The following is a 19,265-nucleotide window of genomic DNA, read 5'->3' on the forward strand; positions in this document are numbered from 1 at the left end:
ATCCAGGCTCACTCAAATTCACTCATGATCCTCCTGTCTCAGTGTGGTCAGTGCTGGGCAGCAGACATATGCTCCCATGCCTGCATATTCCTAACTACTACACAATTATTCAAAATTAAACTGGATGTCAATAAAAAGTTTATCAAAAATCCTACCATCTCTTCCATATCAAAAAACGATCCAAAGCCTTCAGTGTGCCAGAAGTGTGGAACTGGTGTGATTTTCTCTCGGCGGGCAGTGGGATGTACTTCCTAACTGCACAGATCTAGAGCTAAGTGGGACCCGGTATCCTCCAAAGTGACTGTGAGGGATACTCAAGGGCACTGTTTGGAACATGCTAGCCCTGTAGGGTTCGCTCTGGAAAACAGGAAGTATTAAAGGTCCTGTCTATGCCTACATCAGGGCAGACTTTTAAAAAGCCACAACCGAGCCCCAGATTTCCACCCCATGCTGCGCACACAGAACCTGCACTAGTCTACCCCACATCCAAATCTAAAGGCAGTTAGGCACGGATTTCCGAGGAATATGTTAGGACCCCACTAAAAGTCCAAGGTTGGTTTCAGTCTTTAACGAAAAAGTGCCCGTCCAAACATTTATTTTTCACTCTCCAAGCTATGAAAAGTCTTGCAAAGTACAACATCAGTTTCTGCTCAGCTTGGGCCTCAGTGCCTGGTACCGAGGGCTTCTTCAAAGATGCACCTGTTAAGTCCTGTTAGAGGCAGCGGTGTGGTTCATGCTTCTCCACTGAATGTGTGTCTTGCTCGCACACACTCTGTGACAGACCCTCAGATCTCAAGTCCTCAGAGAAGCACATGACAAGCACATGACTCCCCATTTCCATCACTGGAACTAAATGGCAACAGGCTGAGCAGCTCACCAGCAAGAAAGTTAGGATGCCACAGCTAAATGCTCACACCCAATTTTTTTTTTTTCATTCCTTCACTGAAGAGCTTCATAAGGTGTATGGCTACTAATCCACTAATGAATCTCCAGATGTGAACATCTGGATAACACAATATGCTCATCAGCTACTCCCCTTTGAGACTGGACTTGTTAATCCTGACCCAAAGCTACAGTTTGCTGGAGCACAGATTCACCCCTCCTGTGTTACAGGTAACCAAGCATCTAAATGACCTGAGCCATCAACTATGTTCTAATTGGCCAAGAACTGCCACAAGAAGGTGTGACACTGGGGGGGGAAGCTATCAGAGTGATATATATTATCAGGGGAAACAGAATTATAAGTTTCCGAGGAACTTATAAGAAAGCTGTGTATATAACGTTTTTATAATCTTTAGAACTTTAAAGGTAAGAAGTGAAGGTTTTGTACCATTTGCCTTCCTACTGTGTGTGACTAAAAAATGACTACCCTATTCAAACCATGACCACGTGACTTGAGATCGATGCTCACACTTAATTCCTCTCTACGAGGACTGCTTTAAATCCAACAGGAGCGATTCATCATCATCTACTCTCACCTGAGGTTTAAAAGTCACCTTCAAAGGCTCAGGAGGTGGGGGATCGCCTCCTTCTTGGGGAATGTACCCTACCTTGGCCACCTCCTTTTCTGTCTCACTGAACTCCTCAGGGTGGAACTCATGGATGGGCCCCAGCGCCAGGCTACCTGCGATGATGTCCACGCCCATCCCTCTGTCTCCCTCCTGGCTCTCCGCCTTGGGATCCTTTGGTTTCCTAAGGCTGCGTATCTTGAAAGCCTCCTTTGAGGGGGCAGCATTTGAAATTGATTTCTTAAATCTTTCTCCTGACTGTCTGAGCCTCTCCCCTGACTGTCTGAGCCGCTCCCCCGACTGTCTGAGCCGCTCCCCTGACTGCCGCAGCCTCTCTCTCCTCTCGGGTGTGACGATTCTAGTTCTAATTCCACTCACTTTCTTGTCAAAATTCTGCCGCGTCTTCTGCATGTTCTCTTTGGAAAATGCCTTCTTGATATGATCAATGTGCTCCTTGCCTGACTTCCTAAACTTGGCGGATCTGCTTTCTTCAACGTAATATTCTTCATCCGAGGAGAGCTCTACCGGGGGATCAAAGACTTCCTCCTCCTCCTCCTCCTGGTTCTCAGGCAGGCTTCTGTCTTTAATAACAGACAGGGATGAGGGGCACCGAACGTTCTCCTGAAGGGCAGAAGAAGAAGGCATGTGAGTGATTCCTGCATGGCAGGCACCAGCTGTCACCTCTGGCCGCACCTTACGGCCCTCCTCCATGCTGTTTGTCCCCAGGCTGCATTTCTCAGGGTCTCTCTCCGTTGGCTTTTGTCTCACAGATACTGTTCCTTAGCTTCCCCACTCCTGAGATGACAAGCTTCTCCATCAGCACAGGCATCTTTCAGTGAGAGGTGCCAACCTCAAGGCCACCCATCACGCTCTCCACTTGAACTTCCTTCCCTTTCTCTCCCAGCACCAGTGACCACTTGGGTGTCACACAAGGCAGGGACCTCAAACATCACCCCAATACTCCTCACCCTCTTGTCCCACGATCAACTAGTCATCAAGTCCTACCAATAACACTGCAAAAAAATGTCTGCTTCTCCCCCCCCCCTCCACCCATGTCTTAATTCAGCTCATCGGGACCTCAGGTCTCAGCTTGGGCCATCAAATCCCCTCCAGTCCCTCTCCTTGCAGACCATTATCTGAGAATTTCCCGAGAACTGTTTTTACCGCACAGTCTGGTTATAACCCACTGAAGACTTCTAAGAGCCCCATCAGTGCTCAAGGAGAGAACCTGAACCTTTGCAGGATGCTTAGAAAGTTCTGACATGACCCTACTTCCTCTCTTCTCCAGCCCAGACGCATGCTCCATTCTTGAGGGCCTCAAAAAGGGAAGGTTGTGAACCCTCTGCACAAGAGGAGTGCACCCTATGGCACCCTGGATGTAAATCCCAGGGTGAGTATGGATGTTGCCCAAATACATTTGCAGAGAGCAATGCCGTATCTCAGTGTCAAATAGACACGCACGCCCTCCACCTTCGTATGTGTGCCTGCTTCTGTCTCCAATACCCCTTTCCCTTTCTTAGCTTCACAAATGACAGCTTTCCTCAAGAATCAATTCAAATGTCCCAACTTCCCCCAAGTACAGAGTTAAGAAGGCCAGGTCAGGAGAGGCCCTGTTGGCCAATAGTAAGGACAAGAGTTACTATTCTGACAGGAAGACTTCTCAAGGTTTTGAGGACAGCAAAGACATGATTTGACCCATGCTGTATGCTGTACAAGGGCCACCCTGCTGAAAGCAAGCCACGGGGTAAGACAAGCAAGAACAATGACTGGACAGTACTGAGCTTAAGCAAAGGGAAGGTGTGGGGGGGGCAGAGAAAGGGGAGAGACGTCTTCTGACTGCAGAGGTGCTCTGAAGGTCAAACCCATAGAACCTGTTGCTAAATCAACAGAGAGAGGACTCCACCATTAACTGAGGCACAGAAGCCAGAGAAGGAACTGGGAAGGAAGGGTGGGACACTGTCTTTGGAATGGGCACTGGGTATGCAGACAGAGAGGCTGAGTAACTGGGACTCAGGAGGGAGGTAAGGGCCAGAAACAGGCACTCAAGAACCATTAATACAGCGATGAAATGAAGAGGCATGGAACTCATGCACTAGAGAGCTCAGTTGAAGTGTTTGCCACATGTGAGAACCCAAGTTCAGCCTCCAAAGCCCACATAAAAAAAGCAAGGCAGAGGGGAAGTGTTTGGGCTCAGTAGGTAAAAAGTACATCAAGCAAGCCTGATGACCCGAGTTCAGATCCCTTGGAAGGAGAAAATCAGTTCCCGAAAGTTGTTCTCTGGATTCCATACACATGCTATAGAGCACATGTGTGCCCACACTTTCTCTCTCTCCTCTCTCTCTCTCTCTCTCTCTCTCTCTCTCTCTCAAGTCAAGCGATCAGAAGACAGAGTGGTGTTTCATTCAAAACTCCTCGGAGAAAAAAGGGTTTCTCAAAACTCAGAATTAAATTGACTTTGGGAAACTACAATAGATAATATACTATTCCCAGAATGACTTCAGGACAAGACAAGTCCCCTGACAAATGAGTCATTTTAAAAGTTTTATTATGCTGACATGGTGGTCCATAACTATACCCCCAGTTCTCAGGTGGCTGAAGCAGGAGGATCACAAGTTCAATACCGGGACTATACAGTAAAATCCTGTTAGAAGAAAGAAATGAAGAAGGAAGGAAGGAAATGTTCAGGTTTTGATTTTAGAATGTTAGGGGATTTTGAACCTATACATGAGTGAGGAAACAAAAACCACCAGCCAGTGAAGAAGACAGGACACCAGGAGAGCAGGACCCCCAAGGCTGAGGAAAAACTGGTTTAGGAGAAAAACAAACTCTGCCAAGAGTAGAGAAGCCAGCACAGGGTATGGGTAAAAGGAACCTGGTGTGCTACTTAGAGATTATTTCTAAAACATAACAGGCAACTTTGGGAATTGTGAGATTTTTAAAAACTGGACCATGAGTTCTAATTTCTAAAAAAAAAAAAAGAAAGAAAAAAGAAAAGAAAAAAGAAAAAGAAAGAAAGAAAGAAAAACAAAACAAAAAACCAACCAGCATTGATACTTGAGATCCACGTTGATTCCATTCAACAAACAGATTTGGTAAATACACAAGGAGGATGCTTGCACACACCCTAAAATATAACCAGCCTGAGAGCCAGGATGGCATCCTTAGAATCTTTTTCCTTAACTTAAATTACATTTTTGGCTACAAGATCCAAGTGCCCATGAGCCTCCCTCTCCCCAACGAGAGAGGCAGAAGTGGGCGTCTCATAACTTCCTGATGAATCAGTTAGAGGCGGTGAAGTTATTCCTCTCCTTCCTGCACCTGCTGTGGGGAGCAGCCCAGCAACCGTGTGGGTTGGACGAGCCTGAGAAGGTTTGATTAAACAAGGAAAGAGCCCCAGGGTATGGCTTGGTAGGTAGAGATCCTCACAATGCTGCAGGGAAGGCACCAGACACAGGGAAACGGGAATCACTCGCCCTTTTCCTCAGATGCACCACAGACAGTACAAAATCAGGCTTTAAAACAATGGTGAACACAGAGCGGCAAGGCTAGAAAAAGTCCTTGCCTGGAAATCCATCCCAGTCCTTATGAATCCTTGCCACTGTGCGCTAAGGGTAAACACTGTGCAGATAATGGAAGGTCGTAGGGGTGAATTATAGTTGGCATATGAATACAGCCACATTTGGATATGAAAATCCAGGTCACGTTTTATTGTTCTTGAGACAGGGTCTCACGGGGCTCAGGTACGCCTCAAACTCTGTATTTGAATTCCCAGTCCTCCTGCCTCCTCCTCATGAGTGCAAGGGCTATAGGTGTGCACCAGCACACCTGATCTAAAGAATTGTTTTTGCAACAGAACAAAAACTGTGGGTCAGAGTAAAGTGAGATTGAATTAATAGGAAATTAACACAGATGGGGCATTTTAGGTGCAGAGAACTCTGGGACTTATTTGAGGATGTTCCGAAACTTACTAGGTAACCACAGACTTGTGCTTTAAAAAGTTACTGGAACTATGAGAAGATACACTGTGGCCCACGCCAAGCATGAGAGAGGTCACCAGGGTGAACGAGTGTTCAAAGAGAAACGACCTGGGTAAGAATGTCACGCCATTTTTAAATGCCAACATCCAGAATTTGGCAAAAGCTTAACCATATACAACTGCAAAGGGTAGGATACCAATATTTTGTTTATCTGATATTGTTTTTATTATTATCCCTTGTTACCAAGTTTATCCCTGTCATCAATATAAGAGATTATCAACAAGATATGCCCAGGGGAAATATAAGGAAAATCTCAAATGAAAATGAAGATACACTTCAGCTGACCAGCTTGGTTTCGAAATAAATTAGAAGGGAAAATCTTCAAAAAAACTATGAGAATTGATTATAGCTAATTTTAACAGCTAAAAATAATCATGTAAATATCATACACACCTACATATATTCTAATGTATAACAAGTACATGAATCTGAGTCCTATGCCCATAATATGAGACCTCATATTTTCCCTGTACACGTATAAAAGATAGCAACTGTTTTTTTTTTTCTGACAAATTCTTGTGTAATTTCACAGATTCATCAAGATATTCTATCCTAAAAGAAGAGGTTTGCCGCTCAGTTCCTTCACGAAACTGCAGGGTCCAAAGACAGAAAATGGCAGAAAGTTACAGAGAAACGGGAGTCAGAGAAAGAATTACTTCGGTGAATGGGACCAGCTGGAATTTTTGTTTCCTTGCTGGGGCTTCTGTCAATCCTGTGGGAAACCTGGTCCCCAGACCCAGGGACTCCAAGTGTACCTCCTGACATAACACATGCCAGTGAAGGGTAAGAACCCAGGCAGGGGCTGGCGCCCCTGTGAGGTGAGTGGATTTGTTCCGCAGTCCCATTCCCAGCTCACCACTGTCTGCTCTGACACTGGAACTGACACCTGAAGCAGGTGACATTTTTAAGCCCAGAGAAAGGCCTCCAGAGGCCTGGAAGGGTGATAGAAAAGGACACTGGTCCACTCTTCTATCTTTGAAATAAGCGCCTCCTCTCTCTCTCTCCTCTCTATTATCCTCAATAACCTGTGAACTCCGAAACAAGTCCCAAATACCGCTCTCCCTTTCCAGCGTAACTCGACCACTCAGCAGAGCACTCTGGAGCCCTGATCAAGGCACGGAGAACAGGAAGGGTATGGACCCTGATGTTCCCACCAACTGTGTCTGCACTTCATTTCGTGTTTTATTCTTCTAGGGGGTCTATGCCACGGACTTCCGCTTTTTAAAAGTGTATCGCTGTGCACATGTACTGATGGACATTCCCATTAATTACTTTAATTAATGACTTAATGATTTTACGCTTAGAACCAACTCCCCGGCATGAAATTTGGGGGCCCGAAGACTTGGGAATTTGTAAAGTTCATAATATACACTATCAAGAACGCCTTCTAGCACGTGGTGCCGGCTACTTCCCCCAATAGCGGGACAGGGAAAGCCGCCCATTCTAACATTCGCACTCTGGATTTACGGTTCCGTGATGGCCACTGTTTAGACGGCTGAGAAAGGAGCCCTGATCTCTTCTACTCTGTAGTCTAGAAACTCTTCTCTCTTCATTATTCTTTCCTAATGAGGGGGAAAGAGTTTAACGCGTCCCTTTTCATTTACAAGAGCTCAAAAGAGTACTGCAGACATTCCGTGTTGCCACAGGTACGCTCCAATTTTTTAAAGTATTGAGCAGTGATAGGAACTTAGCAAAACAAAAAAAAAAAAAAAAGCAAAAACAATTTGACTGACACTGACCTACATCCTCTGCCCGTCCCAGTTTCTTCTTTTAGGTAACAAAGACGGTTTTTTAACTTGAGATTTCTTAGGACCCTTTTGGCTCCAGCATTCTGAAGTCTACTGGGTCACTATGCTTAATAGGACTCAAATACTGAAGAAAAAAAAACTGACAGAATTAAGTTTCAAAGGGAAGAAATAGCTTGAGCCGCAAGCCACAGTTCACATTACATGACCAGTTAAGAAGCTCAGGCTTCACGGATGGCAGAGTGTCGGTTAGCAGGAATGGCTCTACCCTGAGGTGGCTACTCAGCGAGCTCCACGACATACCACAGACGGTGGCTGAGACGTGACAGAGACTACAGTCATGTAGCTGAACACAAGCGCAAGCTTACCTGGAATATTACCACGCGGAATTTGTTTTTCTTCATTATTTCTTCTTGCTTGCTTTCAACTTTGGTTACGTGGACCTGCTGCTTCTCCACCCTGGCCTTCACGTCCCTGATGTGAGCGCTGACTTTCCGGGTCTTCTCAAACAGCTTGTTGACGATGTAGCCCATGTTGATGTGGGACTGTGAGAGCTTCAGCAGGTCAATCTGGACAGACTTTATAGCGTTTTCCATCGCCCGGTGCCTCTCTTCTATTCTCTTCTGGCTGGCCTGCACACTGTCCACGACGGTGGCCACCCTGTCCAGCACGGTCACGATCGTAAGAGCGGCGTCTTGGTCTTCATCTTCAGTCACACTTGACAATCGATTCTGGTGGATTTTACCAGCGCTGGAAGCAGACCCGTTGTGCTCCATCTTACTTCTTCCTCAGCAGAAGATGTCCTACAGCAACCAATTCCTATACTCGAAGCCAAAAGTCGGCTCGGTAGCAGGCTACACGAAGCTGCTTTAAGGGCTGAAAACCGCACCCTGGAGAGTGGTCAAGTATTTATAACTACAAATGCCCATACGTGACCGTCCTGTAACACGAGCCCTTGCAAAGCACCGGGGCCAGTTCCAAACATGCTTGCCGACTGACTAAGGACCTCAAATAAGACCGTGTGGGTGGGAAGGGAAAGCTGTCTGAAGTTCACTGAAGTCACCGTGTTACTCATAAGAAGCCTGCAAGCCAAGCAGCTTGGAACACTGAGCAAAGATTTTCTCTTTGGATCATTTCAAGCAATAGTTTGTACAACTCTTGTGGACTGCAGTCTTCCTTTGCTGTTCATTTCACCTATCGCAAATACTAATAGACCAGTACCAAAGAATACAAGAAATAAACACACAAAGCAGACCATATAGTGAAAACATTATATTATAACATGCTTTTCCAAATCAAATTATTAAAATTATTATTTAAGTTTGAACATAGTCTTTAAACCCTACATGCATAATTTTGACTAGCCAGGCTACACATTAGACACCTCGACACATTCTACTCACATTTCAGACCCTTGAACAGCAACAATCTATTAATAGGGCTACTACAGGACAAATTTGAATCAGAGGTCTCGGGTCATTCTGAAGCTCACTTTCAGAACACCAATCATTAACAATTATTTCTGCATGGTATTCACAAACACGGATACGATTTGTGTATTTCTATTAAAACAAATGCCATGTTTAAAAGTGGATGTGGATTAAAGTAGTTTAACTGATAAGTAGGTTTTATTCCAATCTGCTCGTTAAACAGACTATCTTGACAATATCTAAATCTATTTTCAATGAGCTGCTCCGTCATTAATTCCCAGGTATCTTTCCAAATTATCAGAACTATGTCTTCAAAGAGAGAAATCGTCGATTCCAGTTCGTACAGCTTATAAATATGTTACAACTAACACACACAGCTTTGCAGCTCATGCAATAAAGGGGCAGTGTCTAAAAAAAAGCAGGTGCTAAATCTCAAAAACATTTAGATATCTATTTAAACACAGTGTCTTCTAGATTTTTGTTTTCTGTAAGAAAAGGGATCTGTAAACATCTTTACTTTCAGTTCATGCTTTGCCGTTTGCTGTGGTCCTTGGAGAGAAGTCTGACGTTACAGCCACTGTGAAGCGGGTCCGTCCGTCTTTGCAAAAATATTACATTCCACGGGGAAAGAACAATTCTCAGTATTACCATGTGGTACAAATTCGTGAAACCGATTTCTGTATTTAAAAACATAAAACGGAGACTACTAAACAGTCCAAAACTGCTGTAGCTAAATACTCTAAATACGAGCCAACGGTACTACACTAAAAATGTCCAAAAATAAGGCCTCTGAAATAAATATTTCCATTCTTTAAAAAAAGACGTAATAAATGTACATCACATGGTCAGTGTGCATATAAAAGTCAGTTCACACCATCCGGGATGAAGTGTCTGAAGGAAAATGGCCTAGGTTTTGCTTCTGCCGACGGCCTCTATTGTTCTTGGGGCATTTTCTGTTGCACGAAAACACAGAAAGAAAAAAAAATTATTTAGCTAAGAATGTTTAAACCATGTCAAAGTAATACCCGGTTCACACACTGCACCGAGTTAGGAAACGAAACAAGACACTGTTTATTTCAAGGCAAGATGAGGACAGACATAACGGCTGTTTGTTCTTTGCTAAATGGCTGGGCGTTGGGAGGGATCACACTCGTGAATTAGGAACGGTGCCCACGCTGCTGACAGACATTTCTGAGAAGGACGCCCGCCTCTCTGGCCTGGCAGCTGCTCGGTTCCGGTGACGAATCACTGTGACGGTGGGAAAGATGCTGACCTGGCCATTTCCCCTGAGCGTTATCACGGCACCAAAATGACATGAAATGTTTCGCTGGAGACCAAGTAGCACTGCGCTGATAATCTCACACGGTGTGCACTCAAGTCCTCTAACTCAAGAAAACAGGAGGAGCTGGTGTGCACCTGCTGCAGCAGGCCACAGAACCGCACTGGAAACGGGGACCCTCAGCTGAGAGAACCCAGGACAGGTCCTCTATCTCAGTGAATGTGGCCCTGATGTAGAACAAATCTCAGGACAAAAGAATGTGTTAATGCAGAGCAAAGGTGCTGAAGGGAACGCTGTGTTTTGCCTTTGGATCCTACTGGTTGTAGTAGTAACCGCCTACTACTATCCTAGGCCACCTGTGCAAATTCAATGCCCCTTGGTGGAAACAGTGCCTGGGAATGAGCTGGTTTCATGCTTTTTATTCAATTTCAAAGAGGACTGACTGATTTAACTTAAAAGCCTTAATGACAACATTTATGATGGTTTCAAAGGATTTTCTCTCACTAATCCTTACAAAAATAGTCTGATGGAGACAAGGCTGGGATGGCATCCATTTCATAATGAAGGAGCTGAATGACGGGCCAAGCAACCGGCTCTGACTGCCACTAAACCACCATGAACAGGAGGAGCTCCAAGTTCCTGGGACCAAGGTTTTTCCTTCTACACAGTAAAGAGTTTGGCTGAGACGCGTCCAAAGTCCCTGCCAATCTGTCATTCTAGGGGTCTGAAAGCATAAAAGAAGATTCCGAGCATAAAAGAAGAAACCACGACTCACAGATAAGTGGGCCAGTAGGAACATCCATTAAAAGGAAGATTCCTCATAAGCAACAGCCATTGTGGATGAACAGCTGTCTCCTAATGGCCTACATGGGAGAGGCGTGCCTTAAAAATTCAGAGGTGTGGTCCAAGAATGTCATCACAGTATTCCACACAAGACAGAGAGCCATTCGGGAGCAGGGTGGGGAAAGGCTGTGTTCCGTTATGTTACAGGAAAGGTGGCCTTAATAGGGAACAAACGTCAGGACAGTGTTACTCCTCTCCCTACCACGCTGTGTGTGCCTCTACGGATGCCCTAAATGCTCTGCCCTTATCACCCACCTCCCCCAGTTCAATCAGTCCTGCACATGGACTTTAATATGGTTCAAACACACTAAACCTCAACCAAAGCAAGTTTGGTTCCTGCCCCCATGCAGCGGTCTTATCTGGCTGACCTATTCCCAGCAGGACTCACCAGGGTCCTGCCTCCTGGACGGCTTCTGCTCAAAGAGGAATGGCAGAAGAATCACGTACGCGCGCGCGCGCACACACACACACACACACACACACACACACACACACACACACACACACACACGGGATCCAAACCCAGTCACTTCCCTGTGCTAGCCGAGTGGCCACAGGCAAAGTAGTTAACCTCTGAGCCTGTATTAAATGGCCACAGCTGGCTAGGCTGTTAAATGTTTTTCCCCCATCTTCTTTTCCTGTTGTCATTGTTTGTTATGCCATTATGTCCCTACTTTGATCTACTGCCCAATCTGATGCTCAGTAGTCTCGCCTAAAGGCAGATCATCTGTTCTGTGGAATAAAGCACACCGACTTTAGTGCCTAAACTTCATGAAAAATATCCGCTACTCAGAGAACGTTTTTCCATCATTTCCAGATTTATCATTTTAGCTCCAGGGTGCTGGGACTACTTGAAGATCTTTTTCCAGGCCTTGGATAGAAGGCCTATCCATCCAACCAGCTTGTCGGTTCCCACCTGATGTGCTCTGACTCCCTGTTCACTGTAAATTCCAGTCTGGCCGGACACATTCCTCCTCATTTGAAAGACACCCATTTACTGTCAACTGTGCTGCAGGTAAGTCTTTTCACATAGAATAAATGCTCTTAATTTTTTACATTTAGTGTGTGTGTGTGTGTGTGTGTGTATGTGTGTGTGTGTGTGTATAGATCAGAGGACAACTTTGAGAGGTTCTTTCCTTCTACCATGTGGGTCCTAGAGATCAAACTCAGAGTATCAGGGTTGGTGGCAAGAGCCTTAATCCACCAGCCCTCTCGCTGGCCCGTGTGCTTTATTTTTAACACAATATTTTTCTTTTTGAAACAGGGTTTCTTTGTAGCTTTGGAGCCTGTCCTGGAGCACAGCATTTCAAAGCTTTTTTTTTTAACTTACCACTGTAATCCGGATATAGTCAGAGAAGGCTATCTATAAAGTTGATGGCTGTTTTCTTTCTTACTATACTTACTACAGGTAAAGTATATTCTCAGGCCATAAAACACAGTTCTGCAAGACTTAAATTATTGCTGCATGGCTCCTCTGTGGATGCATTCCAGAAACTCCGACTCAACCACTGTCCCTGAATTCAGCGCTCCTAGTCCACAGCTCTAAGCTCCCTAGCCTCCTTGACCACATGGACTGTTCCCACACCTCCTCTGCCGATAGCCCAGGTAGGTCCCTAGCTCTGGGAATGAGTTCCTACGCATATTCTAAAGAAGCAAGACAGAGAGAAGTCAGACCCACGAGAAATCCTGTCCGGCGGACTAGACACTAGAAGTGTGGCTGATGAACTGGCCAGCTTAAGGCTCCTTACCCGGGGGAATGCTTGCAGGGTTTGCTCTGATCTACACCTTCCAGGGCACAATTGAACGTCACCACTCTACGGCCATTACCCACCTGGTTATGCACATGACAATCGCGACTATAATGGCGATCTGTACGGCTCCGATGATGGCTGCGATGAGGACGTGCGTGAGCTTCTGCCGACTTGGTACTACGTAGAGAATACTGAAGTCCGTCTTCTCACAGTGCTGCCCGGTGTAGCCGGATTCGCATCTGCAAGGGGGGGGGGCGGGGAGTAATCCCTGTGAGAATTACATTTTCAATGTAGCACGTTTTATTCTTTGAGAATGTCACACACGCATACAGTGTGGCTCCATCAGGTTCATCCTCCCCAATTAACTTCTTCATACCCCCACCCCCTCCCAACTTCATGTCCTTTGTTCCCCTCCTTTTTCTTTATTTTTTTTATTAGTAGCACACTGGGTTCAAATCTGTGCCGCCCGTGTACATAAGGGTGTGAGACAGTCATCAGAACATAGCCGATTTACCAGGGACCATACACCCTTAAAGGAAACTGACCCCTCTCCTGGCAGCCTCAATGTCAACAGGGCTCAGTTAAGGGTGGCGGCTCAGGTGCCCCTCTGCTCTTCCTGCTGGAATGCTGACTGGACTGATCCTGACAGGTCTTGTGCAGGTGACCACAGCCACTGAGTTCACAAGTGCACCGGACCTGCCATGTGCAGAAGACGCTGTTTCACCCCGAACCTGAGTCTACGATCTGTCCACCCTCAGCATTTCCTCAGCCTTGGGGAAAGCAGTGTGATACAAATGTCTCATTTATGGCTGAACAAACCACAAACACAGGAGAATTTATTGGTTTTTTTTTTTGAGACCAGGTCTCAGGAGATACCCTAAACCAACCTAGAACTCTATTTTCCTGCTTCCACATCCCAGAAGCAGGGATATTAGGGTGTGCCGCAATCCCTGGAAGAAGTCACAAAATTTATATTTTCCCTGTAGTTATACTCTAGGATAGATACCTGGGAATAAGATTATTGAATTAAGAGGAAGAACCAGTCACAATTCTATGGACATAGCATCAAATTATATTCCAGACGCTTCTCGGTGCCAACAGCATAAACACTTAACATGCAGGGGAGAGGAAAGTGAGTTATTAAACAAACAGAGCAAAGCAGTCAAGTGGATGCTAATCTTAGAAACCTTCTCATTCTAATTAAAGGTAAATATAAAGCTGCCGTCATCAGCTGGTGATAATAATTTGATAGGGAAACGCATAGGATATTTAGAGCTGACAACAACCGGAAGCCATGAATAAAGCACACGGCAGGGAGGGGGCACCACCGTGAACTCACGGGGCACGAGTGGTATATTCACTGCTGTCCCACACTTTGTGACGAAACGATCTGAAGCACTGTCGTGGTAAAATGCAAACCACAACAGGAAGGAAACCTGGGTGCTGGGCAACAGGGGAGCGGGTGTGGTGTGGGCTTGCTCACTCACTCTCCAGAGTTCTTGGACTCCTGTCAGGAGGTTCTGCACTGGGTTCTTAACCTCTTCCTTTCTGCAACCTCTAAGTGAATTAAAAGCGGATGTGCTGGTTAGTTTTCTCCATCTGAGAGGAGGAAACCTCAGCTGAGAAACCACCTCCATCAGACTGGACTGTTACAAGTTGTGTGGCCTTTTTTTTTTTTTTTTTTTTTTAATCACTGATTGATGTGGGAGGGCCTTGCCCACTACGGGCACTACCATTCCTTAGTAGGTAGGGGGGGGGGGTAGAAGAAAGGTAGCCTGAAATCAAGCCAGTGCGCAGTCTTCCCCTTGGCTTCTGCTCCAGTTCCTGCCTTAGCTCCCGCCTTGGTGTCCCTCAAGAAGGGACTGTGACATTTAGAGGCGAAAGAGGAGATAACCCTTTCCCCCTCGAGTTGCTTCTTGTCATGCTACTTTTATCAAGGTAAGACAACAGGTCACAGGTCTGAATGTAGGAGCTAAAGCTACAAAGCAGGCTGTTAGAAACACACACACACACACACACCCACACACACAAGGTTTAATGATCCCAGATTGCAGATCGGGCGGTAATCTTAGACCCAGCACAAAAACAAAAAAACATAACTTCAGCAACAAAGATAAACTGGGCTAATTCAAACCGGAGACCTTCACATTATCAAGAAAGTACAAAGGCAGCCTACACAAAGGAAAAATCACACCAGCAAATTGTGTATTTGACAAGACACTACATGGAACGTGTAGAAAGCAAACAAGTAGCTGAGGCGATGGGTCGCCAGCTGTAGCGCCGTAAGCCTGACGATCCAAGTGTGATCCCTGGGAAAGTGTCAAATGCAGTGGCTCACATCTACAATCTGTAATCCAGGGAGATGAGGAGACCGGCAGCTGACGGGCGCTGGAGACAGGCTGTCCTGAAGCTGGCCAGGAATACACAGCACAGCAGCAGCAGGAACAAGAGAGACTTTGCCCCCTCACAAGGTGGACGGCAAGAACTGACTCCCTCCCCCAAGTTGCCTGTTGACGTCCACAGGCAAGCAAATGTGCATGTGCGTGTATATACACTCATGTACGTACACACACACACACACACACACACACACACACACACAATAACTGCTTTTAAAATGATTAAAGAAAGTATGATTTAAAACATACATCCTAAAAAAAAAATCCACTAATTAAGAAAGGGGCAAAGGATCTCAACTCCATTTTCTAGAAAAGATATATAATTGGCCAAAAAGAGAGTCAAATACGATGACACATACCTGAAGTCCCAGCATTCAGGAGGCCGAGACGGGGATTTCAAGTTCAAGGACTACCTGTGAAACCCAAGACTCTAATTCAAAAACAAAACAAAAACCAGCAGACACAGTGGGCTAGCATCACACCCACAGTGCTGCCTGAATAGAAAGCAAGGTGACTACAAAAGCTAGAGGAGGTCTGGCACAGGATGGGAAATGGGAAAGATGCTTTCAGAACAGACTGGTCGTCCTCGAAAAGTTAAACAGAGTTAGCATTTGACTGAGTAACCCCACTCTTTAGCATTTACCCAAGTAAATCAAAGCTTATATCCACACAAAAGCACAAGTGCTCAGGGCAACATCACTCAAAACAGTCCAAATGTGTGTGACATCCAGCACTCATCAGCTGGCAGCTGAGTTTAAACATGTGCTCCAATCCTCACAGCAGACTGTCCCTCAGCCACAGGATGGAACCTAGACACTGGTGAGGCTTAGAAACAGCTTTCCTGGTTGTCAGGGGCCATGAGAGTTACAGCAGGCGGTAACTAGTGTTCAGATGTCAGCCCACCAGAGGAGTGGTTCTCTGATGGAGGTTCATCCTGTCCAGACAAGGCCTGCAGGACCGTCGACTGGAAACTGTGCTCACTCACTTTTGCTAAAGCAGTTCGGAGTCTCCCCAATACCTGCACTGTAGTGTGTAATCTCATGTGATGTGTATGTGCGATCTCATGGTTGCATCTCCATCTTATGGGCACATATATTGTGGGTGGTCAGGAAGATGACTTTTCAACTATATATGTACACACACACTAAATTCTGACATATAAAATACATACTGGGACATGATTCATAACTGGATCTATTTGTCCCACAAGGACTGTGGACACCTAGCAGCCTGTCTTGTTCTTTTGCCAGATGAACTGCACACAAAGAGCTCACAATTAGTTCACCTCAAAGCAAGTTCAAACTAGACTAAAAGGCCTTTTTGTAAATAGATCGTAAGTTTGAAACCTTGCAGCTCTGCACAAGGTCAGAGTCACAGATGGCCAACCAAGGTTACTAAGAAAAGCATGCCAATTTTTCACTTGCCAGTCTACTAACAATGGACCTGTGTCTCAACTTTGTCATTGGGCACTGTGACCCCCCCACCCCCACCCCCAGTCTGGTCACAGTCTTCTTCCTATGGCCTTGGGACCATATGTTGCCATAGCAACGGCTCAGCTCCCTAATCACTTATCCTAGGAATGTGCTCTTGACCAATGAGAAGGTAAGTCTTGTAATTTCCTTATCATTTCAAGGCTCCTTTAGGAGAAGAGTTTTTAGAATAGAAGAAGCAGCTAGGAGGAATTAGAAGTAGGATAGGATTCATTAGAGTAGAAACAGAACAATAAAGAGAATAAAGGGGGAAAGTATATAGTAGAGAATTCATTTTGCCCTCAGATTTTTTTTTTCTAATTCCCATGCTTTCTGAAAGCATTCTCTCTGAACCCTGAGAGATCTGAGGGGCTGGTACCCAAAACCTCGACACCCAGTGAAACAAGTCAGACATGGAAGACTATAGTTTATCATCCCAGTTCCATGAAATATGCAGAATAGAGCAGAGAATGTGACTCAGTTGGTAGAGCACTTGGCTAACATTCATAAGGCCAAGTTTGATTCCCAGTACCCCCAATACAGGGGTTCAAGGCCAGCCTCTGCTAAATAGTGACTTTAAGACCAGTCTGGGATACATAAGACCTTGACTCAAGAAAAAATGCCTAGAATAAATTACTTACAGAGACAGAAAATAGATTCCTGGTTACCTAGTGCTTGGGTCATTAAGATTTGGGAACAAAGGGTAAAGGGCATAGGATTTAAAAAATGTGTTGAAACTGACCACTGGATTGGAAAGGAGGGGTAGAGAGGGAGAGGAAGAAGGGGAGGGGGCGGGGAAGGGAAGAGAAAGGAGAGGAGGAGAGAGGAGAGAGAGGGGGGGGGGACAGAGAAGAGGGAAAGAGTACCAACACAAAAGCAATCTCCATAAAACAAAATCAAACACGTCATTTCAGAGGAGCAGTTGCTACCGCTATTAAACTCAAGGGAACTTCCCTTCACGGGTCCTCGTGCTAAGAGGGGAACTTCTAATAGAGAGAGTATAGTTCTCAACAGCACAGCAGCAGTAAATCCAATACTGTAATGAGGACCCATGGGACTTTTAAAACAATGTCCTTCATGGTAGGCTAATGGCTCAAAGTCAAAGCTCAGTAAAATCAAAACAGCTCCGCAGAGAGCTATAACAATACCCTAGATGTGCGGCTCTCAGACAGTCCAGCTTAACTCAGATATGAAAATCAGAGTATCAGAAAGGACCCACATACCTCATTCACATCATCCCCCGGATAACACTTTCCACAACTGACTTTTACACGGTCCAAACATCTGGAGTGTGAAGCTCTAAGTTGCCATTGCTTCTTCTGCTACTGAGGGTGGACCCAGGGATTCAGCCCCCCCTGGTAACCTCTTTCTGTTCCTTGGCTTCACACACTGATTCATCCGCTCAGCCATGTAGCACTTTTACTGAGTAACTGCCAAGTTTCAGTACTACAGCTTCACATTCAGGGAAACACTGCAACAAAGCGGCAGAATCCCAGGCTACAGAGACGGGTCGAGGAATAATAAACCACTTCACTGCAAACGTGACGACCTGAGTTCAGATCCCCAGAACCACATAAAGCCAGATACAATAAAAACTATGTTTCTCAGAGGGTCTGGTACCCAAAACCTCGACACCCAGTGAAACAAGTCAGACATGGAAGACTATAGTTTATCATCCCATGGGACTGTGGGAAGCAGAGACAGGAAAAGCCCCAGAAGTTGCAGGCCAGCAAGCCTGATCTACCTTGTCTCAAAGGAAGTGAAAGGTAACAATAAAGGAGACTTGAGATGGACCTCTGCTGTGGGCCTGAACTTCTACACACATACACACACATTTTTAAAAAATAGTATGTTTTTTAAAATATAAAGCTTATCCTCTAGTGGAAGTCCAAAGGCATAATAAGTAAACTAAATGGTTATATAAAAAGTGTGTGTGTGTACATATGCATGAGGATCTGGTGCCTGGACTGAGGAGCAGTGAAATTCTGGTTAAGATATATTTTGAAACAGAATAGCTAAGAGTTATACCCAGGCAATAAGATGGGGAACACAAGAGGGAAAGACATCAAAGGTGTGTTTGTAGTAGTCTGTCTAAACAATTGAAGAGACAGAGTTGGCATCCACTAGGAGGAAAGAACTTGCAGATGGATCCAGGGCGGTGGTGCGGGGGCAGGAGTACAGATCAGGGTTAGCTCAGCTGAGACGGAGCCAGACATCCACCAGAAATGTAAAGAAATCACAGATAAGAACCTCAGATTCAAGAGAAAGGACTGGCATATATGTGAACTGAATGACATCTACAAAAGACCCAAAGACTGGATCCAGTCACTTAGGGAGAAGACGAGGTGCGCTACAACACGGTGAGGTCAGGGGGCAAAGCGGAAACCAGCCAAGAGTAGAAGATCCATTGAGACAGGAGAAAAACAAGAGAGTTTCATCTTAGAAGCCAAGAGAATAACACACGAGACATGGGAAATGCTGTCAACCACCTGAATGTGAATTTAACACCAAGACTTGACCACTGACTTCAGCCATAAGAACAGGCTCTGTAGGATGCTGGAGACAAATCTTACTGGAGTGAGTTCAAGAGAGACCAGAAGCCGGGCGGTGGTGGCGCACGCCTTTAATCCCAGCACTCGGGAGGCAGAGGCAGGCGGATCTCTGTGAGTTTGAGGCCGGCCTGGTCTACAAGAGCTAGTTCTAGGACAGGAACCAAAAACTACAGAGAAACCTTATCTCGAAAGAGAGAGAGAGGAGAGAGAGAGAGAGAGAGAGAGAGAGAGAGAGAGAGAGAGAGAGAGAGA

The 19,265-nt window shown here is 45.5% G+C and overlaps 2 protein-coding genes across 2 annotated transcripts in view; both read right to left on the bottom strand.

Moving 5' to 3' along the window:
- Positions 1-37: 37 nt before the first annotated feature.
- Cavin4 (caveolae associated protein 4) lies at positions 38-8,428 on the bottom strand. Its single transcript, XM_050156078.1, has 2 exons — positions 7,659-8,428; positions 38-2,129 (listed from the first exon to the last, which is right to left on the bottom strand). The coding sequence occupies exons 1-2, from the start codon at positions 8,064-8,066 to the stop codon at positions 1,425-1,427; spliced, it is 1,113 nt and encodes a 370-aa protein (XP_050012035.1). The 5' UTR covers positions 8,067-8,428; the 3' UTR covers positions 38-1,424.
- A 114-nt stretch (positions 8,429-8,542) lies between these two features.
- Positions 8,543-19,265, bottom strand: part of Tmeff1 (transmembrane protein with EGF like and two follistatin like domains 1) — an 81,652-nt gene continuing 70,929 nt past the window's right edge. The window contains exons 9-10 of the mRNA XM_050156077.1: positions 12,674-12,832; positions 8,543-9,673 (exon numbers count right to left, since the gene is read on the bottom strand). Coding sequence (XP_050012034.1) covers positions 9,589-9,673; positions 12,674-12,832 — 244 coding nt within the window. The 3' untranslated portion in view covers positions 8,543-9,588. The remainder of the gene's footprint in view (positions 9,674-12,673; positions 12,833-19,265) is intronic.

The sequence above is a fragment of the Alexandromys fortis genome, unplaced genomic scaffold, assembly GCF_014885135.2.
Source record: "Alexandromys fortis isolate MF-2015 unplaced genomic scaffold, M_Fortis_MF-2015_v1.1 scaffold_92, whole genome shotgun sequence".
Lineage (NCBI taxonomy): Eukaryota > Metazoa > Chordata > Mammalia > Rodentia > Cricetidae > Alexandromys > Alexandromys fortis.